This window comes from Mesoplodon densirostris, chromosome 12 (genome assembly GCF_025265405.1).
Source record: "Mesoplodon densirostris isolate mMesDen1 chromosome 12, mMesDen1 primary haplotype, whole genome shotgun sequence".
Lineage (NCBI taxonomy): Eukaryota > Metazoa > Chordata > Mammalia > Artiodactyla > Ziphiidae > Mesoplodon > Mesoplodon densirostris.
The window spans coordinates 61217386-61244148 of NC_082672.1; the positions used below are offsets into that span (position 1 = coordinate 61217386).

At 36.2% G+C, this 26763-nt stretch overlaps 1 protein-coding gene across 2 annotated transcripts in view; it reads left to right on the forward strand.

Moving 5' to 3' along the window:
• Positions 1-26763, forward strand: part of MMS22L (MMS22 like, DNA repair protein) — a 146166-nt gene that overhangs the window by 86860 nt on the left and 32543 nt on the right. For both annotated transcript variants that reach the window (XM_060115026.1, XM_060115027.1), the window contains exons 15-18: positions 13584-13777; positions 18440-18590; positions 20318-20469; positions 21274-21416. In XM_060115026.1, coding sequence (XP_059971009.1) covers positions 13584-13777; positions 18440-18590; positions 20318-20469; positions 21274-21416 — 640 coding nt within the window. The remainder of the gene's footprint in view (positions 1-13583; positions 13778-18439; positions 18591-20317; positions 20470-21273; positions 21417-26763) is intronic.

The following is a 26763-nucleotide window of genomic DNA, read 5'->3' on the forward strand; positions in this document are numbered from 1 at the left end:
TCTAATAAACCATTGGTTCTAACAGTGATTTTTACTGTGTTTCAGAGGTGATGATGATACAAGTTTAGTGATGCAGCAGTTCTTCCTGAATGACAGAAAATTAGCTCTAATATCTATATTACCAAATGCTGAGAACAGTAGGAGTGGGGGGTGATTGGAGCCTAATATAACCTCATGTTCTGAAAGATGATGAATTACAAGAACACACGTGTGCTTTAACTCAATGTATACCTTCTTCACAAAGAAAAATACTGATTTTTCTCAAAAGAATGTGTTCTATGTCATCTGCTGGAAATTGGGAAATAACCTTGTTATTAGAATATGTAGGCTGGCCCGCCTTTCAGAATCTTTTACACAGGTGTTTTTAGGCTGATTATCATTTCTGAAAGGAAAGCAGTTTTACATTTGGCTACCTTTTTGTTTCTGTGTTCTCTAAAGTTACTTTCCTATAAAGACATTAAGCTTTATCAAACGTTTCTTAATTAAGAACCACAGTGACAAAAATCTAAACTTTTTTTTCCTGTAAGAGTAAATTTCAGGGGTTAATTTTCTTCTGGTGGTTAAAAACAATGGGGACTATTTTAAAGTTTATTTTGAAATATTTCTTCTTTGGTAATAAAACTTCATCTTTTCTTGTTTGAAGTAAGTAACTATTTCTAGTTAAAATTCACAGGATGCTAACAAAGCCCTACTATTTTATCACTGTAAGCAAGAGTCTTTCCAATTCTTCCTTTTTTGGTGCTGTATCTGCTGTTTTAGCCCTGTTGCACATTCATACACAATTGGTGATCTTCCTGTAGTTTGGTTCCATTTTATGAGATATCACAGGTCTTTTACTCACCTCGTTAACATTGCTTACCCCAGTTTCTGAATAATTTTTTTTTACATCAGGAGATGAGCTTTTTTGATGTGCAGATAAAGATTATCAATGGTGCTACACAAATGAAACCTGTCATTCACAAATAGCAATGTATCAAGCCCTAAGCCTGCAGACCAGATAAATCAACTCATATGCTGAAGCCTTGCAAAAGGAAATTAGTGATAAAACAAAAGCCTTTGAGGCTCTCAACCCTAGTAATGGAGCTTCATAATAACCCCCACAGATCATTGACTCAAGGAGTAATCTTTTAGGAAAACTCTTTCCCCCTCTATCTTTTCCTTTCTTTTAAAGAGCTATAGTAAACATGGTAAATGGCATCTCTGGAAAGAAATGCATGTGTAACTAAGGTATCTGGAATAACTACCAATTAAAACTAAGAAATTTATGGACTGTTAAATACAGGTTTGTTCCAAAGAAGTTTATACATTTATTTATTTTGATGATTGATCTTATACATTGACTAGTAACAGCTTTTTCTGTATAGAATTCAGATTAAGCTTTCCTTTTAAGTTAGTGTATTTGATACACAGGTTACACCTGGGTTGTTGAGGACAGGAGAGGCACAGAGTGAGGAAATGAAAAGGAGGGAGAAAAGGAGTTGGGGTTGGAAATCTAGAGGAAGCATGTAGTGGGAATGGAAAGAGACAGGATCTAATTAGTGGGCTTCATTCATTTGAGGCAAACCCTTTTGAGAGTTCGTGAAAGCTGTAGTCTCTCTCGTCATAAAAATAAATACATATACACAAAACACTAGACATAATTTCAAGGGGTTTACAGACTTCTAAAACCCCAGGTTTTTCATTATATTAAAATAGTGACTACGCTATTATTTCTGTTAAGGGTTTGGTTGTATTTCTGATAAAGAATATTCTTTCTTAAACATCCCTATGTACTTTTTAACTCTTTTGCTTGACTGAGTTTTGAAACCTGAAAATGTAGTCACTAGTGGAGCTGATGATGAGTTTTTTTAGATCCATTATCACAATTGGCAATGGTCGGTAGTGTCTTGTTTTGTAATTTACTACATTTCTTGAGTGTAAGAGAAATATTGAGGATGCAGAACGCCTAAGAGGTTTTAGAAAAATTATTATCAAGGGACACTACTTTTCCCATTGCATTAGTTATTATAATTATACATTGGAACAATCTGTTGACACAGAATTGGATTTGATTTAATTGGAAGAGAAAAAAAGACTGGACATCTTCAATATTTATTGATATACCTAGTCCATTAAGGTAAATTATAGAGCAAATTTCACTGTGACAGGAACACTTGGGTTAATGTAGTTAAGAATCAGTCAACATTACCATTTGACCCTTTCTTTTTAGGAATTTATTACCACCAATTAGGAAAAAGTACTCACAAATGGAATTTAGCCCTAGCTTACTTGTGGAATATTTGACCCCCAAAATGTTTGGGTCTTTACCTTTAATAAAATGATCCTGAATTCTTTTGAACCAAAGTACGTTCTCCCACACTGCAGCTAAACACATTTAGTAAGATGTGTAATAATTGCAGTAATAATTGCAGCCATAGGTAGAGGGTACAGCTGACTGTATACTGTTGTTTTCAGAAAAGGCTATTGGGATGGTGAGAATTAAGCTAGTTTTTGAAGGGTGGCTTTATTAATTAGTTTTAAAAGATGAACTTCATAGGTTCACAAACATACTACCCTATATCTAGGGAAATTTAAAATGAAACTCGCTTTTAAAAGCTGTCAATTAGTGAAATGGGAAAGCAACAGAACTGAATAAAATTTATTGAGAGTAAATATGATAATATCCATAGAATGTCTCAGTACATGCTTGCTGTAGGTGTTCTGTGCTGGATAGTTAGGAAACTAAAGTAGTTTTTCTTCAAATGATCCTTATCTTTGCAATTCATTTGTCCTAAAACATGTCTGGAATTTCTGAGAGTGTTGCAGGTGGTCCCTAGGAGGCTTGAAACATAGCTATTTCATCTTTAAGTTTGCCTTTGCACCATTGCAGATACCACCCCTTGTTTATACTTTTAGTGAAATAAAGTCTTTGTTCCTCCTCCTCACGTGTGAATTCCTAGAGTCAGGTCTGTATCTTTTTCATCTTTGAATTCCTACTTTCTACCATAGTACTTAGTATATAGTTGGTACCTGTTCTTTAGAGCATAATAAACCATGCCAAAACATAGTGGCACAGAACACCCCCAAAACAACTTTTTTACTATGCTCGTAGATTCTGTAGGTCAAGAATATGGAAAACCAAGGATAGCTCTTCGCTACTCCCCTGTGTCTGGGGCTCTTTTGTATGGGGTAACTCAAAAAGCTGGAGACTGTACCAGCTGAAGCTAGAGGATCCAGTTCCTAGATGACTTCTTCACTAACCTGTCTAGCATCTGAGCTAGAATAGCTGAAGCACAGGCTTAGCTGGTTCTGTTGACTCGAGTACTACCTATGGCCTCTCCAGAGAGTGTTCTCAGAGTAATTGTACTTTATTACATAGCATTTCAGGGCACGAAGACTGAGTTTTCCTAGCAAATTACGAAGAGCTTTGTGGCCTCTTACTACCAAGCCTTGGAGTCACTTAGGTTCACGTCCACTGCACTCTGTTGGTCAGAGTAGTCACAGATCTCCCAGATGCAAGAAGTGCCAAAGAATTTGTGGCCATGTTTTGAAACTACCACAGTATTCTGTGAATGGTGGAAGAGCCAGAGTGAGTGAGTGAACGAGTGAGAGAGAGAGAGAGAGAGGGAAAAATAAGAGGAGGAAGAAGATTGAAAATTGAGGTGTGTTCGTGTTGCTAAGTTTGATTGTTGATCTGTGTTCCATAATGAAGGCATTTTCCATAAATATTCTGTTCACATTATTACCTATACAGACATACCTCATAGATATTGTGGGTTTGGTTCCAGACCACCACAATAAAGTGGATATAGAAATAAAGTGAGTCACGTGAATTTTTTGGTTTTTCAGTGCAACTAAAAGTTATGTTTATAGTATACTGCAGTCTATTGTGTGCAATAATAGCATTATGTCTTAAAAATAATGTACATACCTTTATTAAAAAAATACTTTATTGCTAAAAATGCTAACCATCATCTGACAATGCAGTTGCAACAAACTTTCAGTTTGTAAAATAATGCAGTATCTGCAAAGTGCAGTAAGTGAGGTATGCTGTTATTGCAAATAAATATATTCTGATTTCCTTCTTCAGCCACCAGTTCATAAGGTTCCCCTCCTCCTTTTTCTCATATGAGAATTCTATACATAACAACATTTTAGATAAGATCTAATGCATGTATGCTTGCTCAATTATACATATCTACTTACAGTTAAAGGGGAAGAGAACCATATTTGAAATCCCAAAAGACCAGTATAACTTTATTTTTTTAATTTTTTTAACATCTTTATTGGAGTATAATTGGTTTACAATGGTGTGTTAGTTTCTGTTTTATGACCAAGTGAATCAGCTATACATATATTTATATCTCCATATCTCCTCCCTCTTGCGTCTCCCTCCCATCCTCCCTAAAGACCAGTATTACTTTAGATAGTTTATCAAAGATGTGTACATTTTATTGTGAGACTTCTTACAGAGAGGATCTTATCTCTGAGTGCCTCTAACATAAAGGACAGAGATCCTGGATCAAAACTAATGATCTTACCCACGCGGTATTCTGGTAGCCCGTCTAACTTGGAAACTGCCCTACTTTATACTGAGCCCTTATTCTTTCCCTGTCTTACTTTCATCTATTACCTTGTACCCACATACTTGCTATTAAATTTGGAGGATGAGTTCCTGGAAATAAAGGCCCTAACTGAATATAAGCAGTACAGGGTTATTCTAGCATTAGCCCTCTGGAAATGAGTTGTCATGGTCAGGTGATGAATGCTTTTGTCCCTAAGGCATGACATCCATCTGCGTATAGTTGCTCGCAGTTTTAATGTCAAAGGACTTCAACCAAGCCTTAATGTGGTCTTTACCCTCAACCATTTCCTTGAAGGCATCTTGAGGTGCTGTAAAACTTCAGTCTTAATATCCAGCATGATACTGTTTCTTTGAGCCTTCGTACTAAGTTTAGGACTATTACTTGTTGATGATTGGCTAAACTGTTCCCCCAAACACAGAATAAATCTCAGAAACAGACCATTAAAAAAAAAAATTCAACTTAAGATAGTGCAGTAAGTAGTGCACGCATTTGCTAAGGGCATTTGCACTACATTGTGCTAATAATGTGAATGGTTATAGGTCGGGTTCAATTTTATTAAATTAGAGCATAAGGTAACATTCAAACATCGGCAGAAAATATAAAAAGGTTGTTGTGATGAATGGCTATTTGTACAGTTAACCAGTGAACGACGTGGCTTTGAACTGTCCAGGTCCACTTACACGTGGATATTTTTCAATAATAAATACTACAGTACTACAGTCCATGGTTGGTTGAATCCTTGGATGTGGAGGAACTGCAGTTTTGGAGGACCAACTCTAAATTATATGTAGATAAACCCCAGTATTTTTCAAGGATTAACTGTATATGTACCAAGTCATACATACACATATTTAAGAGGTTGGGTTTTTTAATAAAAATATTTCAAAGACAAATAATATTGTAACATTGCCCTGTGCAGTTACACAGGGTGTTTAAATGCATGTATGTCTAAGGTAGTGCTTATAAGCTCCAGGTTATATTGGGAACATTTATGGGAAGATATACGTTGGGTATGTAGGTTGGTTTTGTCTCTGTTAATTCTCTCTGCCTTAAAGAATTGTTTACTTGTAGCTCTAACTTTTTAGATGGCATGGCCCTCCATGGCTTGGTCTCCATCAGTACTCTAGTTTCATTTTCCATCATTCTGCCCCTTGACCTTTCATCTTCTGGTAATACTAAATTGTTTATGAATGTTGTAAATTGTTTGTGAGTCCCTTCATATACCATGCAATTTCATGTCACTGTGCTTTACTCATGTTACTACAACTTCCTGAAACTTTTTGTATTATTTTTCAGTTAACTAAAACTTCAGTTAACTAACTTTCATAATCTGATAATGATGTGTTTACTCTATGAAGCCCTCATCAAACCCCTAGTTGGACCAAATGTTCCCTTTGTGTACATTATAATACTCTGTAGATACCTCTGTCTCCTCACTTTATTGTACGTTCTTTGAGAGCAAGGACCATATTTGATAGCATCTAATACAGTACCTCGTGTAATTAATAGACATTAAAATGAGCTGAGCTACTGGGCACAGTGATTCCTTAGTCTGAATGTACTCTTGGACTCTAGGTCTAGATTTCCAAAAACTTTTGGGGTTTTGTTACTTAAATTTTCTGTTTTCAAATCAAAATATACTCTCCTTGTGTAGTAATTAACTGTCCCTCCTAACTTTGTTTCCCTCTCCCAAAACTTAGCAATAACATAGATGGCTCCTTCCTCTCCTTCACAAAATGCCAAATAATTACCGTTAGCTTTCTTTTTTCTTCGTAAAGTAGCTCAAATTGCACATTAACTCATACCTAGATGTTTATAGAAGCTTCATAATCGGTCTCTCCTGTCTCTAGTCAGTTTTTATTCTAACCCATTGTGTTTGCCATTACCAGATTAATCTTTCCCAAAGCACTGTTTTCATTATATCACTCCTCAGTTCAAAATCCTTCAGTGGTTCCTTACTACCTTCAGAATGAGGTCTAGATTTTTGTTTTTTTTAATAGCAGGCTGTACCTTAATTATTTCTGTACCTCTGGCATTCCATACAGTGACTGGCATTGAGTAACTTCCTGTGAAGTGAATGAGGAGAATATGTGACTGAACAAATACAGCCCTATTTTCTATTCTAAAATTTTTTGCCTTCTAATGCTATTATAAAAGTTCTCTATTATAGTAGTCAGAGTGGTTACTTTTTTTTTCCTTCCCCAAACACCTTGCTTTTTCATTTGTTCCTTTTAAGATGTAAATTATGTTACTCTTCTGCTTTTGTGGCTTGTTATCCTTTGATTTTATCTAAAGTTCTTATCATGGTTTACAAGACCCTACGTGATCTGGAGCCCAGCTACCTCTTTGAATTCATCTGCTATTCCTTCTATCACCCTTTGTGCTTCAGCCAACTGCCCTCCTAATTGTTGTTCTTGAGCCCATGAAACCATCAACCTAGGCACCTATGCACTGCTGTTTCTTCTCCTTGGAATTCTCTCCCCACCTATATCCATGTGGTTCTCCCCCTTACTCATTTAAGTCTTTGCTCAGATGTCACCTTATGAGAAGGTGTTTCCTGATCATCCTAGTTGAAATATTAGCCGTCATTACTCATTATCCCTGTACCTTGATTTCTTTTTATCCATAAACTTCACTACAACCTGAGGTGTTCCACATCTGTGTTTGTTTAATTATCTGTCTCTTTTTAAAATGTAAGCTCCAGAAGGGTAGAGGCTTTGTTGTGTTAACTTTGTATCTCTTAGAACATGTCTAATATGTATTGAATTAGAGAGTAAATGTATGGAATTTATATGCCTTTGTGCTTTTAATTTCCTCTTTTTCACCTTTTTTGTCCTTAACCTGTCCTCTGAGAATCAATTTCCATGCCCATTTGATTCTGCTGCACTCAATGATCTTTATTTTCTAAATTAGTATAAACCTGTACTTTGTTTTACACTTAAGCCTACAGAGTAGAGGAATGATTATCAACCTCCTCTAGTACAGAATTACAAATAATCTTGCTACTCAGTGTGGTTCATGGGCTACTTGTTCCGGGACCATTTCCTCATCTGTTGCAAGAATCGAATAGGACATATTCAATAAATGGAGTATCTATTACTGTTAACCAGAAAATCAAAGACTGTTAATTGAGAATAGTGTGTCAGCCCTATTCTGTGTGTTTGACTTTAATTAACTAATTTAATCCTATAGGTATTATTATTGTTCCCACTTTGTAGACAAGAAAAGCCTGGAAGGTAACTGCTTGAAGTATTGTCCATGGGCTTGCAAAATCGGCCTACTAGAAATGTAGATTCTCAGGCCCCTCCCCAGACCCACTGAGTGAAAATTTTTTTTAAGTAATATACTTAGGTGCCAAACTTGAAGATGCAGTAGGATCTTCAGTGAGGCCAGAACTTTAGTATTTCTAGAAAGCTCTACAGATGATTTTGATGATAGTCAAGATTGATAACTACTGAAGTAGATCCTTGTTATTAGTGTACCATAAAATGCAGTGAAATGTCACTGAAACACTTAAGTCATTTGAGACCCATAATCATCTACAAATACAAGACTAATACAATTATAAGGGTAATTCCTAAAAACAATCACTTTTTATTGATATATTTTCATGCTGTACCCTATTTTTGGGATGGGGCAAACTACCTTACCTTAAGTACTTGATCAGTGTTATTCTATAAAACCATAAGGCGGTATTGATATAAGCATGCTTGGTTTGCTAGGCTCAACACTGGATTCCTGATTTATTCTCTTTCCTCAGTCTTAAAAATTAACTCAATTGTGGACCACAGGAAAAATTTAAATGATCATATGTCCTTGACCTTTAGAATCCCTGTAGAATAGTCTACACTCCCCAGAAGTGTTAAACTTTGAATGTGTGTGCATGTGGTGTGCCACCAGGATTGGATGTCATACTACTTTGTAACAGCCTCTTTTAGGAGCTTAGCATATGAATGAATGAATGAATGAATGAATATAGCAGTATGACGTTTAAGACATGTATTACTTATTTGGGTAGTAAAATGGTATTTGAGTTGCCTGGTAGCTTGACTGCCTGGCTTCAAAGTTTGGCTCTGCTGCTTACTAACAGTATGACCCAATCAAATTATTTAGCCTTTCTGTATTTAGGTTTCTTGTCTACAAAATGTGGGAAATAATAGTATGTACAGGATTAAATTAGTTAATAAAGGTCAAAAACTTAGAATTGGGCAGGCACATATGTTCTCAATAAACAGTCTTTGATTCTCTGGCCATAATAATAATTATTCCATTTATTGAATATGTCTTATTAAGAATTCTTACAGCAGTTGAGGAAATGGCCATGCAACTAGTAGTTGAGAGAGTAGGATTTATACTCTGGTGTGTCTGTCTCTAAAGCCCATGTGTTTCTAGATAATGCTCTATTGCATCTATGAACGTGGTTATTAGGAATTAGAATCAGTAGCAATGAGACTAAAGTAAATATTATCTTGCCTTATAGTCTACAAATGGTTTTTACCTAAGTGGTGTGATTTGAAACTTTAGCAGCTCTGTGGAGGATAGTAGGGTATTATTCCCATTTAACAGATGAAAAAACTAAGTCTGTTTTCCAGGGTCACAAGCTGGCTCTCTCCTAGACAAGTTCATTTGGATAATTTTCCGTACCTCTTGAGGAGCCTTTTTAATGCCTTAATGGTGCATTATATGTGACCAGAAGCATCATTGCCAGTACTGGGCTTTTTATTTGTTATAATCCCTCAATAGTCAAAATAGCCAGTAAACTCCTTGCCTGGATCTCATCAGTTCACTCAGTTGTTACCACCCACTCATCTCCTCATCCACATACACACAAATGCACTGAGGTGCCATTACAGGGAGGCACTGCTGGGTGTGCCTGAGCAGCTGCTTGCCAGCTTGGTTTCTGACTTATCGCCTCTCCCTGAATACTGGGCATGTACAGAATTGGGGGTCAGAACTTAAGCTACTGTCATTTCCTAGTGAGGCTTTGAACAATTCTCTGTATGCCTGGAGTCTGTTTTTGTTTTGTTTTGTTTTTATTTTTTGAAGACAGGATTGGGTTGGATGATTTTTAAGATACCTTCCAGCTTTAAAACTTTGGGTTTTTTTTTGTTGGTTTTGTTTTCTGCTAATGTCATTACTTTGGTTATGTTATATTCTTTCTGGGTAGTAGAGCAGATTATAGCCCTATTTTATAGATGTGAATAAGAATGACAGGAAGATCAGAGAACCTAAGGGGTTTTTTTTAGTGAATTTAGCTGAAACTAAAAATGGTGGAGTATCCTGATTCCCATCCAGTTTTCCATTAGTTAGATCAATCAGGCATTTGGAATAATTACTCATAGTGGTTTAGAACAACTTTTTTTAACTTAGAACTTCCCATTATATTTTTTACTAATATAGATTGAAGAAAGTTGGCAGGTTTTGCAGTAGAACTAAAAAATGAATTCAGTTGTTAATTGTTGTTAATCCCTTGCTTTCTGTTATCTCTTATCACTCACATTTATTATGTTATGCTTTTTCTATGTGGTGCAAGGTCCATCAATAGATGACTTTTCTTTAAATTTTGAGGCATAATATGTTAGAAATATTACATATGAAACTATGACTACCAGGAAAATGATGTACAGTATGTCATACCTTGTTCTATAGTTACCAGTTACAGGAGAAGCAAGGGCATACAAAGATGAGAAATAAAACCTAGATGTAGTAGTCTAATAAGCGTTCCCAGAACCCTTCCCAGGTTATTAGGGAGGAACAGTGCCTCAGAGACCAGGCTGGCAGATAACTGCAGTCAGATACTGCAGGTTTCAGTGCCTCTTATGTGATAGATGCCTCAGTACATTTGTGTGTCTGTGTGAGGGTGGGAAGGTTGGAGGCAAGATGGATAAGTGAATATGTGAAATCACAACAAGAAGTAACATGAAGATAAAAACAAGAAAACAAATCCTGGAAAGTGGGGCACAAGAGCAGTTGGATACAGGAATCAAGAAAGTGCTTGAACTTAATGAGGTAAGCCAAAAGAGGCAGGATACCAGAGCTAAAATAGAAGCGTATGAAAACCTGGATAACTAGGTATGTAAAAGTTTGGGTGTTTCCATAGTGTAGCAATAGGTTCCTAAACACTTTTTTTTTTTCTTTTAATTTGGCTTCATCATGTCTTAGTTGCAGCACATGGGATCTTCGTTGCAGCATGCGGGATCTTTCGTTGTGGCACGCAGACTCAGTAGTTGCAGCACATGGGCTCTCTAGTTGTGATGTGCAGGCTCCAGAGCACATGGGCTCAGTAGTTGCAGCATGTGGGCTCTCTAGTTGTGGCCCGTGGGCTTAGTTGCCCCACAGCATGTGGGATCTTAGTTCCCCGACCAGAGATTGAATCTGCATCCCCGACATTGGAAAGCGAATTCTTAACCCACTGGACCACCAGGGAAGTCCCCCCCTGAACACTTTTGAGGACATTATTTCATGTGATCTTCACAATAACCCTGTTGGGTGGATGATAAATGATTGTTCCTAATCTTAACTCTTTAGAAAACAAAAATTGGGAGGTTATTCTTTTTTTTTTCAAGGTCACACAGCTCACAGTAGCTTTGCTAATAACCAGCAGTTTTACCCAAAACAAGTGTTACTTGTATTGCCTCAGTTTCCTCATTTATAAGATTTGAATAATAATTGTACCTACCACATGGGATGAGAAACAATGCTTACAAAATAACTAGCATGGTGCTTGGCACATGGTAAATACCAATAAATGCTAGATGTTGCTATTGTTTCTACTATAAGAGCTGCAATTTGAATAACTTGATGTTCAGCAGATTTTATTTTCTGCTATAATGTATTGCATCTTTTAGAACATAAGTGGGCTAGTTATCTGTATTTCCAAAATGATTTTAACCTATGTTAAGTTAGTCTTTTACTCAAAACATTTGCCCCTGCCTCTTCACAAGGCAAAGCTACATGTGGCTTGTCTAGCTTCTTTTCTTAGGCTTACTAAAATTTCTTCAACCCAAGTAGGGAGAGAAGAAAATTGATCAATATTTAAATCGTGTGTGTGTGTGCGCGCATGTGCGGGCATCTTAGCATATAAGGGTGTGTGTCTTAGTGTGTAAGGGAAAAGTATGGGCTTCAGAGTCAGATTTTGATTCAGATTATGGGGCCAGCTCTTCTTAGCCATGTGACCTTTGGGCATGTTATTATCATCTTCATCTATAAAGAGGATTAAATGATACCCATCTTACGGAATTGTTCTGATTTTTAGTTAAAGAATTTCTGGCATCATAAAGGATGATCAGAAATAATACCCCTTCCTGGGGAATAGATTTTAGTGAGTGAAGAAATGGCTTATTTTATTTAGAAATAGGAGTAAAATCCATCCTACCCAAATACAGTAAGTTATTTATTATCCTTTGAGACCCATGTACTTTGAAAAAGCTATAGATGGGTTTTACAAATGGTGGTATTATTTTACTTGGACTCCAGTGTCTTGAAATGTACCCATGAACTTTGCTTCGTGGATGTAGGCAGATGAATTAGTTGCCAAATGGATTTTAGTGATTTGATATTCATCTTACTCAAAGCTAAAGGACCTGAAATAGTTCTTTAGTCACTAGTTAAAGTTGAAAGCATCTCAGGCAGGTTTTTACACAGAAAGAACATAGCAGATATTTGGTTAGTTTTTATGAGACTTGCTTACTATGATATTCTTTCCCCAGGCATTTGTACACCTGTTTTATTTTTCAGTACTTCAGGTAGCATTAAGTAGTATCTCATGATCATCTAAGAATTCCAATGTAGAGAGGCACAGAGTCCTAGTGTTACATAATTTATACTTAAATTTTTTACTTTTGTGTAGTTATGGGAAAAGTACAAAGATGTGGTCTTGCAACCAGTTTGATCTTTTTGCGGAATTGCTTTAGTTACATGCACTAGTTAGTTCTGTATTTTATATAGTTATTTTGAGTGTCCACTTCCCTTAGATGAACTGATTTAAAACATCAGGAGTGTTGGAATTAATGTAATCTTTCCTTCTTTTTTAAAGTACTAGTCGTTTTCTCAATGGAATACTACCATTATTGAAGGAAGCCTCCTGCCTTAGCTCCACTGGTTGGTTTTCACTGCTTCCTCTTTAATTGAAGAAAGCAAATCTAAGGATGGTATTCATGCATTTGTGTCTACTCTCAATTGAGATGGCAGTAATAAACAGAAACAGGAATAATATCACGGTTGCACATTTAGTATTAAATAATATTACTAATTGCTGAGCATATTGCATAAATGCCTTCTATTCCAGATCACTAGAAAAATATTTTAGTATATACCCCTCTTATGTTTCTTTTAAGGTATAGAGATGTCTAAATTTTCAATAGGAAAAAAAAGGTGAGTAAATGATGAATTGAAACTTGAGGCAGTATTGAATTCATGTTTTATGGATTTATGGAGAATAACTTTTTATTTTTTATTTTTTTCTACTATGTGAAAATGATTATGGATCTTTCTGGACCAATGTACTGATAATAAGGTTGTATCTAGCACAGTTTTATATACTAGCTCAACACCTGTGTCTGCTCTAAACAAGGAAAGTATTTTAGTTTAAAATATCATGCATAAGCCATAAATACTCACTGTCTTCTTGGTACATCATGCCCTAAAGCTCAGAGAAGAAATGGTTTAAAATTTTGTTTTTATGTCTAGATTGTAAGTAAAATCACTTGTCATAGTGAGTTGCAAAATGCAAACCTTCTTTCTGAAGCTGCCTGTTTCTTATTTGGATCTGACATATTAAAAAAGCATATAATTAATGGTTGACATTAGTAATTAACATTAACTTTATGGTGCTTAATATGCCATCATTCATCCATCAAATAACCAGAAATGCATAATGTCTTGGCATAAAGGTTTTAATTATATAAAACAGTTCTTCAGTTTTCATATGGTATAAACGTTAAAAGCCCATAATGTATTTAAAGAAAAATTTTTGTGAGTGTTTGTTGGGTGTTAGCTGTATTTTTATTTCTTTTTTAGGAGTATGCATCAACAATTGTGTCAGGAACTTCAGAGGGAGAATGTGGACCTCATTGTGCAGTCTTCATTGTCGGCTAAAGAGCGCCACCTTGCTGCAGTTGCCAGTGCACTATGGAGGCATTTCTTTTCATTTTTGAAGAGTCAGAGAATGTCACAGATAGTGCCTCTCTCACAACTCGCGGATGCAGCTGCAGGTCAGCGTTGTTAATTTGCTAATTAGTTTCTCATTTTGCAGACTCTGTCAGTTTTTTCTTCTGTCTGCTTGTTAACAAACTCTTATTTTATTATGGTGCAATAAATATTTTGTCAACCAGAAAGATGAAAAGAGTTACATATTTTAAAATTAGGAACCTTTAGCTTGTTTATTATTTTCCTCTTAGTAAAGGTAAAAATTAAGTGATCTTTTTCTAAAAACAAAAGATCATTTTTAACCTTAAAAATATTGAATGTACGTGAACTTTTCTTATGCATGCATTATTTGGAAACTAAAGCAACATTTGATTTCTTCTAGTTCAAGTAGTTTATTTTCAAATTGTATGTTCAGATATCTAGTATAAGATGAAGTTGAATAAAGAGCAATAAAGGATATAGCGTGAATTCCACTTCAACATCAAGCAGATGAGCTCAGAATGACATGGAGTATAGAGAATGTTATTGTTCTGACTTCATTAGATTCTATTTTAGGTTGTAATTTTTACTTAATTTGATTATTAGCCTGTGGGCATGTCCTTAGGCTTTAAGGGACTCTGAATCAGATGAAATTATAGGCAAGAATTTGAATATATGTGCATATATGCACTTTCCCAAAAAGAAGTCATTATCTTTCACAAAGGGATATTTTACCCAATGTATGTTAAGAAATACTGGAATAGAGAGAGATCAATATGGTGACTGCATGTATTTAAACGCAATTTATATGAAGGTATTTAATGTATTTAAATATTAACACTTTTGAAAACCTAAGATCTAAACCAAGGTTTATTTTACCCTGGTGTGAATGAGGAAAGCTGAGCTAAAAGCACTACAGAAAAGACTGCATGATATAAATTTTAAAAGACCTTGAATTCTGGTAACACTTCCATAATTAAGACTTTACAATGATACATAGATTGAAGAATTGTGACAGGGCAACGGTTTTCCAACCAGTGTAATGTCTATGAAAATAAATATTGATATTCAGTTTAACCAAAACAGTCATTATTAGCCTATATGACTTCTTCCATTCATCATCCAAACTCCCACTTAGTTACCAAAAATTATATCATACAAGTTGAGTCAGTGCTGTCCTAGGCACTGAAAATAAACAGTATATAGATATAAAGCAAAATATCTGTGGGTTTTGGGTTCGTTTTGAAATAAAAACTTCATAGGAGAGAGAGAAATTTCCTGCATTAAAAAAAAGGTTATTGAATACCCACTTTTATTGCCATTGGGGATATACCAATGGGGAAAAAAAAGGACTGCAATTCCTTTTTTCATGTATAAGCTCCATGTTTTCATGGAGCTTATAGTCTAGTGGCGGGGAGAGAACATAAATAAATCAGTAGGTAAAATGTATAATATGTCAGATGGTGATAAGTGCTGTGGAGAAAAATAAAAATATAGAAAAGGATAGGGATAGGGAAAGCCAGAGGCAAGTTATAATTTTAAACAGAATTGTCAGGAAAACCTGTGTAAGTACCATTTGAGCAAAGACATGAAAGAGGTGAGATATGCAGCTATGCAGCTATGAGCTATGCAGAAGTCCAGAGGCAAGAGTGTGTCTGGTGTGTTTGAGGAACTACAGGAAGCCGTCAAAGCTCTCCTGGAATAAGAAAAGGAGTGAGAGTAGTCAGAGATGTGGTCAAGCAGTTATGGAGAACTACTTTGTGTTCTGCCTTGTACGTAGCTGTGAAGACTTTTGCTTTTACCCTGAGATTAGAAGCTGTTGGGAAGTCTTGAGCAGAGGAGTGATAGGATCCCTCTGGCTGCTGGCTGGAGAATAGACTATCGGGAGGTGGGGAGGCCATGTAGGGAACTATTGTAACAGCTCAGAGCTGGGCACCTTGGGCTACAGTGGTAGCAGAAGAAGTGGTGAGAAGTGGTCAGATTACCAATCAGAAGGTAGAGCTGACAGAATTTTCTAAGTGGGTATGATATGGTAAGCAAAACAGATAAAGGGAGAACCCCTTGTTTGAGATGAGGAAGATTGTGGCAGGAGCAGATTTTGTGAGTGAAGACTAGGATTTTGATTTTGGACATTTTTTTTTTATATGTCCATTAAAATCCAAGTAGGGATGTTGAGTTAGACCCCTGGATAATGAACCTAGGGTTCAGGGAAGAGGTCTAAGCTAGAGATTTAAATTTGGAAACTATGTATGTGTAAATAGTCTTTAAAGCTATGAACTGGATGAGACTACTAATAGAGTAAGTACCAGTAAAAAGAGAAGTTTGGGGGCTTCCCTGGTGGCGCAGTGGTTGAGAGTCCCCATGCCGATGAAGGGGACACAGGTTCGTGCCCCGGTCTGGGAAGATCCCACATGCCACAGAACGGCTGGGCCCGTGAGCCATGGCCACTGAGCCTGCGCTTCCGGAGCCTGTGCTCCGCAACAGGAGAGACCCGCATACCGCAAAAAAAGAGGAAAAAAAAAGAGAAGTTTGAGGATAGGGCCCTAGGATATTCCCACGTTCAGACTTTTAGGATAAAGAGGAACCAAGAAAGGAGACTGCAAAGGAATACCAGTGAGGTGAGACGAAAACCAAGTAAGTATAGTGCCCTGGAAACCAAATGACAGAGCTTTTCAAGGAAGGAGCAGTTATCAACACTTCAAATGCAGTTAATGGGTCAAATAGGATGAGGCCTGAGAATCGGTCCTTGGATTTAGTAGGACGGAGGTCACTGGTGACCTTCAAGAGCAGTTTTGCTGTAGTGGGTAGAGACAAAGGCCTGATTGAAGATATCCAGGAGAAAATGTGAGAAGAGGAATCGCTGACTGGAAATGTAGTAAATTTTTTTGAGTATCACTGTCTAAGAGAAGTAGAAAAATGGGGATGTTAGCTGGAGAGGGAAATGGGGTCAGAGATTTTTTTCTAATAACATGAGAGAAATTTCAGCATATTTATAATGCTGACAGGAATGTTTAGGAGTGAGGAAAAACTTGATGTGGCAAGAGACTCACTTGTGTTTTAATGCCCAAGAGAAATGGGATCCCATAGAGGACTTGGCCTCCGATATCCTGTAGTAGCAGAAGAGAAGGCAGAGTAAATGGGCCCAGGTGGAGGTTGCTGGATAGATGTGGTGGTTCTCCTCTGATGTTTCTCATTTCTCTGCGACGTAGTAAGGTCATTAGCTGAAAGTGAAGATGGGGAGGAGATGCTGGCTTATGACGGAGCGAGGAAAGAAGGTATGCAGTAATCCTCTAGGAGAGTAAAAGACTGAATGGACTAGAGAAATGTGGTAGAAATGATGACCGACTCTAAAGAGTCCACTTAAAGTTTGTAGTCATAAACTTGAAGTGAGATCAGTCAGCGTGGTTGTTCACCAGCCATTTATACTGTGTAGGTGTAGGTGCATGTGGGGAGAAGACCAAGGATGTAATTAAACAGATGGTGTTTTTTCCAGGCAAGTACAAAAAATCAAGTAAGAAGCAAGGGAGTTGATGGTATATGAAAGTCAGTATAATAATGGACCATGTAATCAAGCTGCCTAAAAAGGGGAAGGAAGGGGAAAACTTGTAGGAGCAATGAATTGTAGGTCCTGGTAGAATCAAAGGATTGTTGGATTTGGGAACCTAGAGGAGGAGAGTTGGAAAGGTAGTTTAATGCCAGAAAGAGGGGTCTTCAAAGTGGAAATTATGGTGAGATTGTACTTATGGGTAGTGCCAAGCTCTCTGTATCACCATGGGAGTGAATGGCTAAAGTAGAATGGAAGATAGACTCACTGAAGGAGAGGAGTTCAATGCCAGGAGACTGGAAGAAAAAATCATCAAGGACTATGACAGGAGTGCAGTTAGAAAGGATGGTAATGAACTAAAATCTTCAAGGGGTGAGAGGAGGTGAAGGAGGAAACGGTAGACAAATGCAACAAGGAGAGTTAGTGCTGGTGATTTAATCTGATGACCTAAGACTCAAAGCCAAAGGGAGGGGAAAGGGTGAAAGGTATAGAAGCAGCCATGTGGACCAAGAAGTAAGTTCACCTTATGTGGGTCCCGTGTACAAGAGTGTGGGAGAATAAATAGCCACTATTTGAGAGAGCTGCATAAGAGGCAGTGCTTAAGAAGCAATTTATTGATAAACATATAGTAATATAGTGCAAATTAAGTTGGGGAATCCCAGGAAATCACAAAATAAAGTACATTTGTTTACCATGGTGACCTAAGGAATTCTAGTTCCTAGGCTTTGTGAGTTCTGAGGGAAGTGGAGTATCACTGATTGATTGTAGGAGGTCACTTTTTACTAGAAAAGAATGTCCAGTGTCCAAGGTGAGGAAGGACTCTGTCTGTGGCAGGTGATGAGTAAATTAACTCAATTGGAGAAGAGTGGATGCTAGAAATAATTTTTGTAATGGGTCTTTTGAATGGGAGAGTCACATAAGCAGAGACATCAGGTGTAGAATTTGCCGTTTGAGGGGGCCATTATAGATTCATCATGATGATGCTGAGACAGATTATTCTAGACCCTTTCTTGGAGATCCAGATGATCGCCACAGAAATTTCTTCGACAACATGAGTTTAGTTCAGTTTTAGCTTTCTGTTGTACGTTTCTAAAATGTGACATTTTACTATTTAGTGCTGATTTTTAAAAATCACTATTGATATAATTTGGGAGGGGGGGTGTTAAAAAATTCTCACTGTGAGTTTTCCTCATTTTAAATCCAGATTTTACTTTGCTGGCAATGGACTTGCCCAGCACAGCCCCATCAGATCTTCAGCCTCAGCCAGTTACATCAATGATACAACTTTTTGGTTGGGATGATATCGTCTGGCCCCAAGTTGTAGCCAGATATTTAAGTCATTTCCTACAAAATAGGTAAGTGTTCTTATTTCAGGTATGCACATTAATGTAAGCCCATGATATGTGAGTTCACTAGGAAGGTAAGAATTTTCACAATAAAAACTGATCTTTACTATATATACTCTCACTTGGGCAGTTTGTTGCTTTTCTGTGTATCAGCATTTTGACAGTATTAATAGTAGGAAAGCTTTCTTAAAACAGTGTTGTTGGCTGTTTTGTCAAAACGGTTTTTGTAGGACTGCCTTATCCTCATACTGAAATGACCCTTCTTCACTCACCATTGTGAAAGAAATTATACAATTAATATTGCTGAATCTGTAAGACACTTATATTACTGTAGTTTTAGATTTAATGTTAGCTTTCCTCTTCACAGCTAGATGTTTAAAGCTTTGACTTTTGTGTAGTCATGAACAAGAGACTTCCCCACCCTGAACTTTGGTTTCCGTATCTTTAAGTGTCCCCTGCCATATTACATAAGAGATCTGAGGAACCCCAACAGAAAAAATGTGCAATAGATAATAGAAATAGTGTAGAATAATCAGGACAATTTAAATAAGAATATCAAGATGAGGGAAAATAAAATAAATACACAAACCTAAGAGACCGGTGTAGGTCTGATCCCAGCTGCCTGCCAGTCAGTGAAAATGAAGAGGTATTCTTCTCAAAAGGAAATCATTAAGCAGAGTCATTAATCATTTTCTCAGTGGCTTTCAGTTGTAAAGTAAGGGAGTTCACCTTCAATTGGATTACTTTCAGGATCCCTTCCAGCTTAAGAATTCTTTAATAACAACAAACATTTATTTATATTATTTATTAAATACTTGTGCTGAAATTATCTGAAAGGATTTCAGTTTTTAAAATAATATTGTGTGTAAGTCACAGTTGAAGGAACTGAAATGCAAAGATGGTAAGTAATGTTGGGAAGGTTGTATAAGTAATAAATGACCCATCTGAGTTCTTGTTTTTTGTTCTCTTTTTTTATGATAACTTATATTCAAAGTATTTCAAAACAGTATTTTTAGAGTTATGATTTATATGTATTTTTCAAGTGTCTTAACTTTACATAACATTTATAATTAGGTTAAGACCATCCTCATTCTCTCTATCCTCACTTATAAAATGATTAGAAATCAGATTTAACTAGGCCTTTGACTTTGTAAGATAATTTTTTTTTAATCTCATTCAGATGTTATTTTGGAATTCCTTAATAATGACTCCTGTGAGGTGGGGGAGCAGGAAAGGAAGGGATGGGAATGGGATTGGTCAGGAGAGCCACACAGAAATGTATTTTGTCTTTTTGCCTTTTTTCTTGGTCATGACCTCGTCTCTGTTTACTCTAAGGGCCACTTTTTTATTGTACTTGCCACTTCCTTTAGTATTATCTCACCTAGCTAGTTAATCCCCTTCCTTGTTTTTCTAATTTTAACCATGTTCTTCTTTCCCTTTCTCCTTTGGCATTAGCCTATATGTATGCCATCAGTGGAAAAAGGAAAATTAAAAACTAGGGCATTACAAATGAAAGCAAGAATATTTGTCTAAAATATCATTTTGTGTGTGTCTGTAGAGTATATTTTCAGCAATGCATGTCTGCATTAGTGTGTTTGTCTGTAAAATAAGTGAGGCCAAGAACTGGGGGATATTAGAATGTTTTCCTTTATTTCTGAATCTCTGTACTCAGGGAATACATTATCAGGGTTTTGTTTGGGTTTCTCTTTTTAATATCCATCAACTTATTTTTACAGCATGTTATGTGAAGCACTTTCTCATTCAGGCTGTGTATCTTTTCAAGCCCTAACTATAAGATCATGGATCCGTTGCATTTTGCAAATGTATATAAAAAACCTTTATGTGCCAGATGACTCGTTCATTGATTTAAATACTGAACAGGCAGTTGGTAAGTATTGCAGGTGATTTGCTTTCTAGATAGCTAACTATGTTTAAAATTTCCTGTTTCATTATATACATTAATAGGAAAGATAAAAAATATATTTGTAAACAGGTATTAATATGAACAGAAATTTACTTCCTTTTGCAGCCTGTTTCTTTTTCTTGATATTTTCCCGTAACTGTATAGGACAAATTTCTCTCCTATAAAGATAAAAGAACTGTTTCCTTGGAAGCTAGGAACAAAAATTTGCTCTCAAATGACGAGCTATTTTTTTACCTTGAAGAAACTGATCACAAAAAAAGTGGAAATATGAAGTAAATAACCAAATATCACACTGTTAACACCCTATAAAGAAAAATATCCAATTATGAATAATTTCATCCCATTTCCTTGTAATTTTTTTGTTTTTAATATCCCATACAGTTCTGATGGTCTGTAGGGCGTGCCTTATCCTAAACCTATTGTTTATGGCCATTCATAAATCCCACAAAGGCTGGACTGAAAAAATGCTCCAAATTTACTTTTATATATTATTACATTAGTTGGCTTTACATGAATAGCTTTTGGGACTAGGACGTTCACAAATACTCATTTGTTTGTTTTTAAATAAAGCCTTCCCATAGTGAGAGAAACTTAGAAGTTTTTAATAATGTGGAAATTTTAATTTTAAAAGAAAGCGTTGTCATAAATGAAGAATGATACATTCCCTGTTCTCCCATATATATGTGTGTGTGTGTGTGTGTGTGTATATATATATATATATATAACATAAATTTATGAACACATTATATAAATATTTTATTTTAACAGAAAAAGACTACATGGAACAGTTGGCTGAACTGACAAGGTTGCTATTTAAACTCTCAGAAGTAAAGAATATTCTCTCAAAGTCTCAAGTTGAATATTTACCTATCCAAGAAGACCCTAAAAAAGCACTTGTTCTGTTCCTCGAGGTATTTTTTATTCATTAATATAATTGTTCAGATCAGTTACAATTATTTTTCCAAAAATCTTGAAGTGTTCATAAAGTTTTTCCATAAAATGAATTATTTTAAATTGAATCATATTACTGGTTGCCGCTATTATAAAATTCTGAAGGAATAAAAATGTGAATCTAAGATACAGCACAACTCACTCTTCAGGACAGCAGAAGAATTACGTGTAATAAAAAATAATAAGAGTAAAGAATGCCACATAAAAGCCTTAACTCCAAGTCTGATCTAAATTGTAGGAGTATCTTATTGCTGAAATTGTTAGATAACAATATTCTTCAGGTACTTAAATTTCCTTGTATATGGTCCATAATAGTTCCAACTTAATGTTTACCACCCTGTAATGAACAGTGTAAATTTTACAGTAAAATTTTAGGGTATTCAGCATAAGCACCAACTATTTCATATCATAGCATGGTTGGGGATTTAAAAACCAATCCATTTGTTTTATTTTGCCTCTGTAATAAATAATCCCATTCAATACTGTATTTTTTTTTTTTTTTTTTTGCGGTATGCGGGCCTCTCACTGCTGTGGCCTCCCCCGTTGCGGAGCACAGGCTCCGGACGCGCAGGCTCAGCGGCCATGGCTCACGGGCCCAGCCGCTCCGCGGCATACGGGATCCTCCCAGACCGGGGCACGAACCCGTATCCCCTGCATCGGCAGGCGGACTCTCAACCACTTGCGCCACCAGGGAGGCCCAATACTGTATTTTTAATTATTCATTTTGTAGGAATCTGTCTTATGTAATAGTCTTTGTTTTGTAGCCTAACTGAAGTCGTTAATGTGCTTGGATTAGTGTTTTTGTAAGCTATTCACAGTAAAACTTAGTTTATTTTCCCACAGAGTAGTTGGTATTAACTGCAGCGAAGATCCTTACAATCCATAAGCTCTTTCCATAAATGTGAATTCTTCCATTGGTTTTCATTAAGTTAAAGTACAATTGTTACAGTTAGAGATGTCATGTAAACCCTAAAAATATTTCGTAGTAGTAGATGTAGATATAAAATACATATTTCTCTGGAGCCTTTTATTTAGTTGTTGATTGGATCTCCGTCATTAATTAATTCAACACTTATGCTGGGGACCATACTGAACCAGAAAGGGAAGTAGAAGTCATGCACTACACTGATCATTTTCGAAGGCTCTCCTAATTTAATCCTATCCAAATTAATTGCTTTTTAACTACTCACTAAATAATAGTTGTTTGCTAAATGCTAGATAGTATTATGTGAGGATTTCTTGGGGATTTGAAGAACCAAAAGAACTAGTCTTTGATCTTAGAGAACTTTTACTTGTCTGAGAATACAAGACATACACAAAGGCTAAAATAATAATATAAGACAGTATATGCTAAGTGTCAGTTAGTTGATAGGTCAATCAGTAGGTTAAGAATTCAGAGCATCATGGTATAAGAAGTTAGATTTTATCCTGTGAACAGGCTTTATAAATTTTTAAGTAGGTCTGATTTGATCAAATGACTTTAAGAAAATTGGTAACAATAGAGTAAATTAAAGGTGCAGGAACACTAATGCCAGAAGCTAGTGAGCTAGGAGGAATTGAAGATTGCATTCTGGGATTTTTGAATGATTATGAAATAAATACTGTGTTTAACCAGAAAAATGATGACCTTAAGGAGAAAAAGGAACATCATGATTTAGAGTGGGGCAGAAGTAGGTGAGAAGTCCAATTTTAAACCTGTTTAGTTTGAGGTTGTGTCAGAGGTGCTCATGGTCACCCCACCCCGTGTGCTATTATGATTCACTAGGAGGACTCACAGAACTCAGCATATAGTTGTACTTACATCTATGACTTATTACAGTGAAAGGTTTCAAAGTACAGTCAACAAAGAGAAAAAGTGCATGGGTGAAGTCTGGAGAAACCAGGCACAGCTTCCAAGAGTCCTCTTACAGTGATATTACACTGTACATGCTTAATTCTCCCAGCAAGGAATTGGGACAACACCTATGAAATCTGTCAACCAGGGGAGCTCATTAGTGACCCAGTGTCCAGAGTTTTTAATGGGGGCTGGTCACCTAGGACCTGTTTGTCTGGCACTTTTAAAAATCCAGACTCCCAGAAGGAAAGCAGATATTCAGTATAAACTGTATTGGTTGCACAAACTGTTTAGGCACAGTGAGCCATTCTTATTGGGAACTGATGGGGAAAATCTAAGGGTCCAAAAACCAACCAAGGACCAACCTTGCAAATAGGCCTCTTAAGGGTAATGACATTGGGCCCTGCTATATTAACTCTTCTCTGCACAGAAATGATAGTGTGACATGAAGGTAAGGGTAGTCAAGGCACTGAAAAATATACATCTCATAGTCTGGGGAGGTTAAGGCTAAACATAGAGAAATATTGAAATCTAGGGCACTGGTTCTTAAATGTCTGTTTCATAGACCTCTACGAGTCACTAATACTTTTCAGGGGTTCTGTGAGCTCAAAACTATATTGGTGTTTGTACAAATAGCGTAAAAGCTGTAACAGAAATCAACACCATGGCCCAAGATTATACTAGTAGTCAGTATAATTTTCAAGGCCATGCAATCAGAGACAGGGAAAAAAGCCAGTTTGACTTAAGAGTATCATTAATGAAGCAGTAAAGTTACTAATTTTAATAAATCTTGACCCTTGAGTACATGCCCTTTTAGTATTCTGTGAATGACAATAGGAAATATATTTAAAGTACTTTTGATGCATATGAAAGCAAGATTGTTGTCTAAGTGAGAGCCACTTATGAGATTGAGTTGTAAGCTGAACTGACCGCTTTTACCATGAAAGAACAACTGACAAAGTATGGTTATTCAGACTCGGGTATTTTGCAAATATTTTCTTAAAAATGAACCTATCGGGCTTCCCTGGTGGCGCAGTGGTTGGGAGTCCGCCTGCCGATGCAGGGGACACGGGTTCGTGCCCCGGTCCAGGAGGATCCCGCATGCCGCGGAGCAGCTGGGCCTGCGCGTCCGGAGCCTGTGCTCCGCAGCGGGAGAGGCCACGACAGTGAGAGGCCTGCGTACCGCAAAAAAAAAAAAAAAAAAAAAAAAAATGAGCCTATCACTTCAAAGAAGTCAACTGACAGCATATTTTGATAATAACATAATTTGAGCTTTTAAGAAAATTAGAATTTTGGAACATGTGTATTTGTCATCATGAGCTTGAGAGTTTCTTGATAATTAAAGACTTTCTGACAACACTGGTGATATTAACAAATACGATTTTTTAAAAATATGGACAATGAAATGTGTTGTCCAAATTGGGAAGCTGTATAACTCAATGAACCAAAATTTTTCAGATAACAAGTACAGGCTTTTTAGAAAGTATGCATGTGTGGAAAATATTCATTCAAAGCACAAGACAGACCAATGGCTTATAACGTAGCAGAGAACAGAACGTTCACTGACATGATTTTGGATTCCATGTTACAACTAACCTTTAAGAAATACCACTTGTCAAGTTTTGGTGTAATATCAAAGAGGAATTCCCAAATTATCTGAAAAATTTATTAGAATACTTTTTCCTCTTCCAGCTACATATATTTGTGAGACTTAATTGTTTTTTTTTTTGCTTTTATTTTTATGATTTTTCACTCTTGTACTTTACTGTTCTTTTTCTATCTTATATTTATACTTAGAAAATTTATTTTCAGAGGCTTGTTCTTTGTAATATCTAAATTGAAGACTATAAATTCTTCATTTAGCACAAATTTAACTTCATCCCACAAGATTTATTTGCAATATTTTCATTATTTTGTATTTTAGAATATTTTTCAATTTCCATTGTGATCTCTTGTTTGATGTATGGGTTAAATATGTATGTCTTTCTTAATTTTCTAATATTGACAGAAATATTAACTTAACTGTTTTTATCTGCAATGTATTGCAACAGCTTGTATGCAGAAGCAGATATGAGGATGTAACTGTCTTCTCTTAAGCTAGACATTAAAGAGATTTGCAAAGATGTAAAAAAAGTGCCACTTACCACTATTTTTTTTGGTTTGTTTTGGAAAAGAAAGTTATTTTTCACTAAAAATATATGACATATTAACATAATCTTTATTATTTTTAAATGAATAAATTAAATCTTTCTATTGTAATTTGTAATATAATAAATATCAATAGATATAGCCCAAATTATAAGCTTTTTAAGATCCTCAATTTTTAAGTGTGTAAAAGGGAACTGAGATGAAAAGTTTGAGAATTTCTGGTCTAGGGAAAGAAGTATAGAGAACCAAGGGCAGAGAGCTAAATGGAAAAGGGGATTTATCAAGTATATCTCTTATTCTCAGCTGTCTACCTCCCAATCGTTCAAGTTCACTAGGTTCCTTATCTTTTCCTCCATTCTACATTTTATCATCACCATGGCTAACTTTAATATCACCTTGGATAACTTATCTTGAGCCCTCATTTCAAAACTTCTCCAGTAGTCTTTCAGTGATCTTCACTTCTGCTGTCATCCACCTACTGCCATGACTAATCACTGAATCATGGCATCACTTGGAGCATCTGAAAGCTCATTGACTATCACTGCTTTCCTTCCATTTCTCTGAGTGACTTCATCATGACCTTCCTCTCCCTTTTATCCAAGCGCAACATTCTGTCAAGGTCTCACTTTCTTCCTTATCTACCTTAACTACCCTTAACTTCCCTATCTACCTTGGAGGCCTCACTTCAACTACCCTTAACCAACACACTCACAATCTTCCATCCTTTGTCTTATTGCTAAACGTGCAAATCTTCAACTTTGGATCGGTACAACCACCTGCCTTCTTTCCTTTGTGTTATTTCCTGAGAGCTGCAGGAGAAAAATCACATAACCATGCATACTGGTGCCATTCATGGTCCAATCTGGGTAATTGAAATTCATTGTTAAATTCCCAATAATGGCTTGGAAACTTTACTACTCTCCTCAAACCTTCTAACCCATCTCTAGCCAGTTTTCTCTTGATTCTTTTTTTTTTAACATCTTTATTGGAGTATAATTGCTTTTCAGTGGTGTGTTAGTTTCTGCTTTATAACAGAGTGAACCAGCTATACATATATCCCCATATCCCTTGATTCTTCTAGTGACTTCTCAACTCTTCTTTATTCTCACCTTCCCTCAACTCATCCTCTCATTTATATCCCTTCCTCTTCTCACTTCACCATTATTCTCTACTACTTCACCTCACATTTCTCTCCTCAGCCTCCCCATTTTGCCATTTGTACCCTTTGTACCTCATCCTTTTTTTCCTCTGAGAAAGTTAAGCTGGCATCTAATGGCTTATAAAGAAAATTCTAGGGAAAAAAATCAATTCATATCATAAAGCTG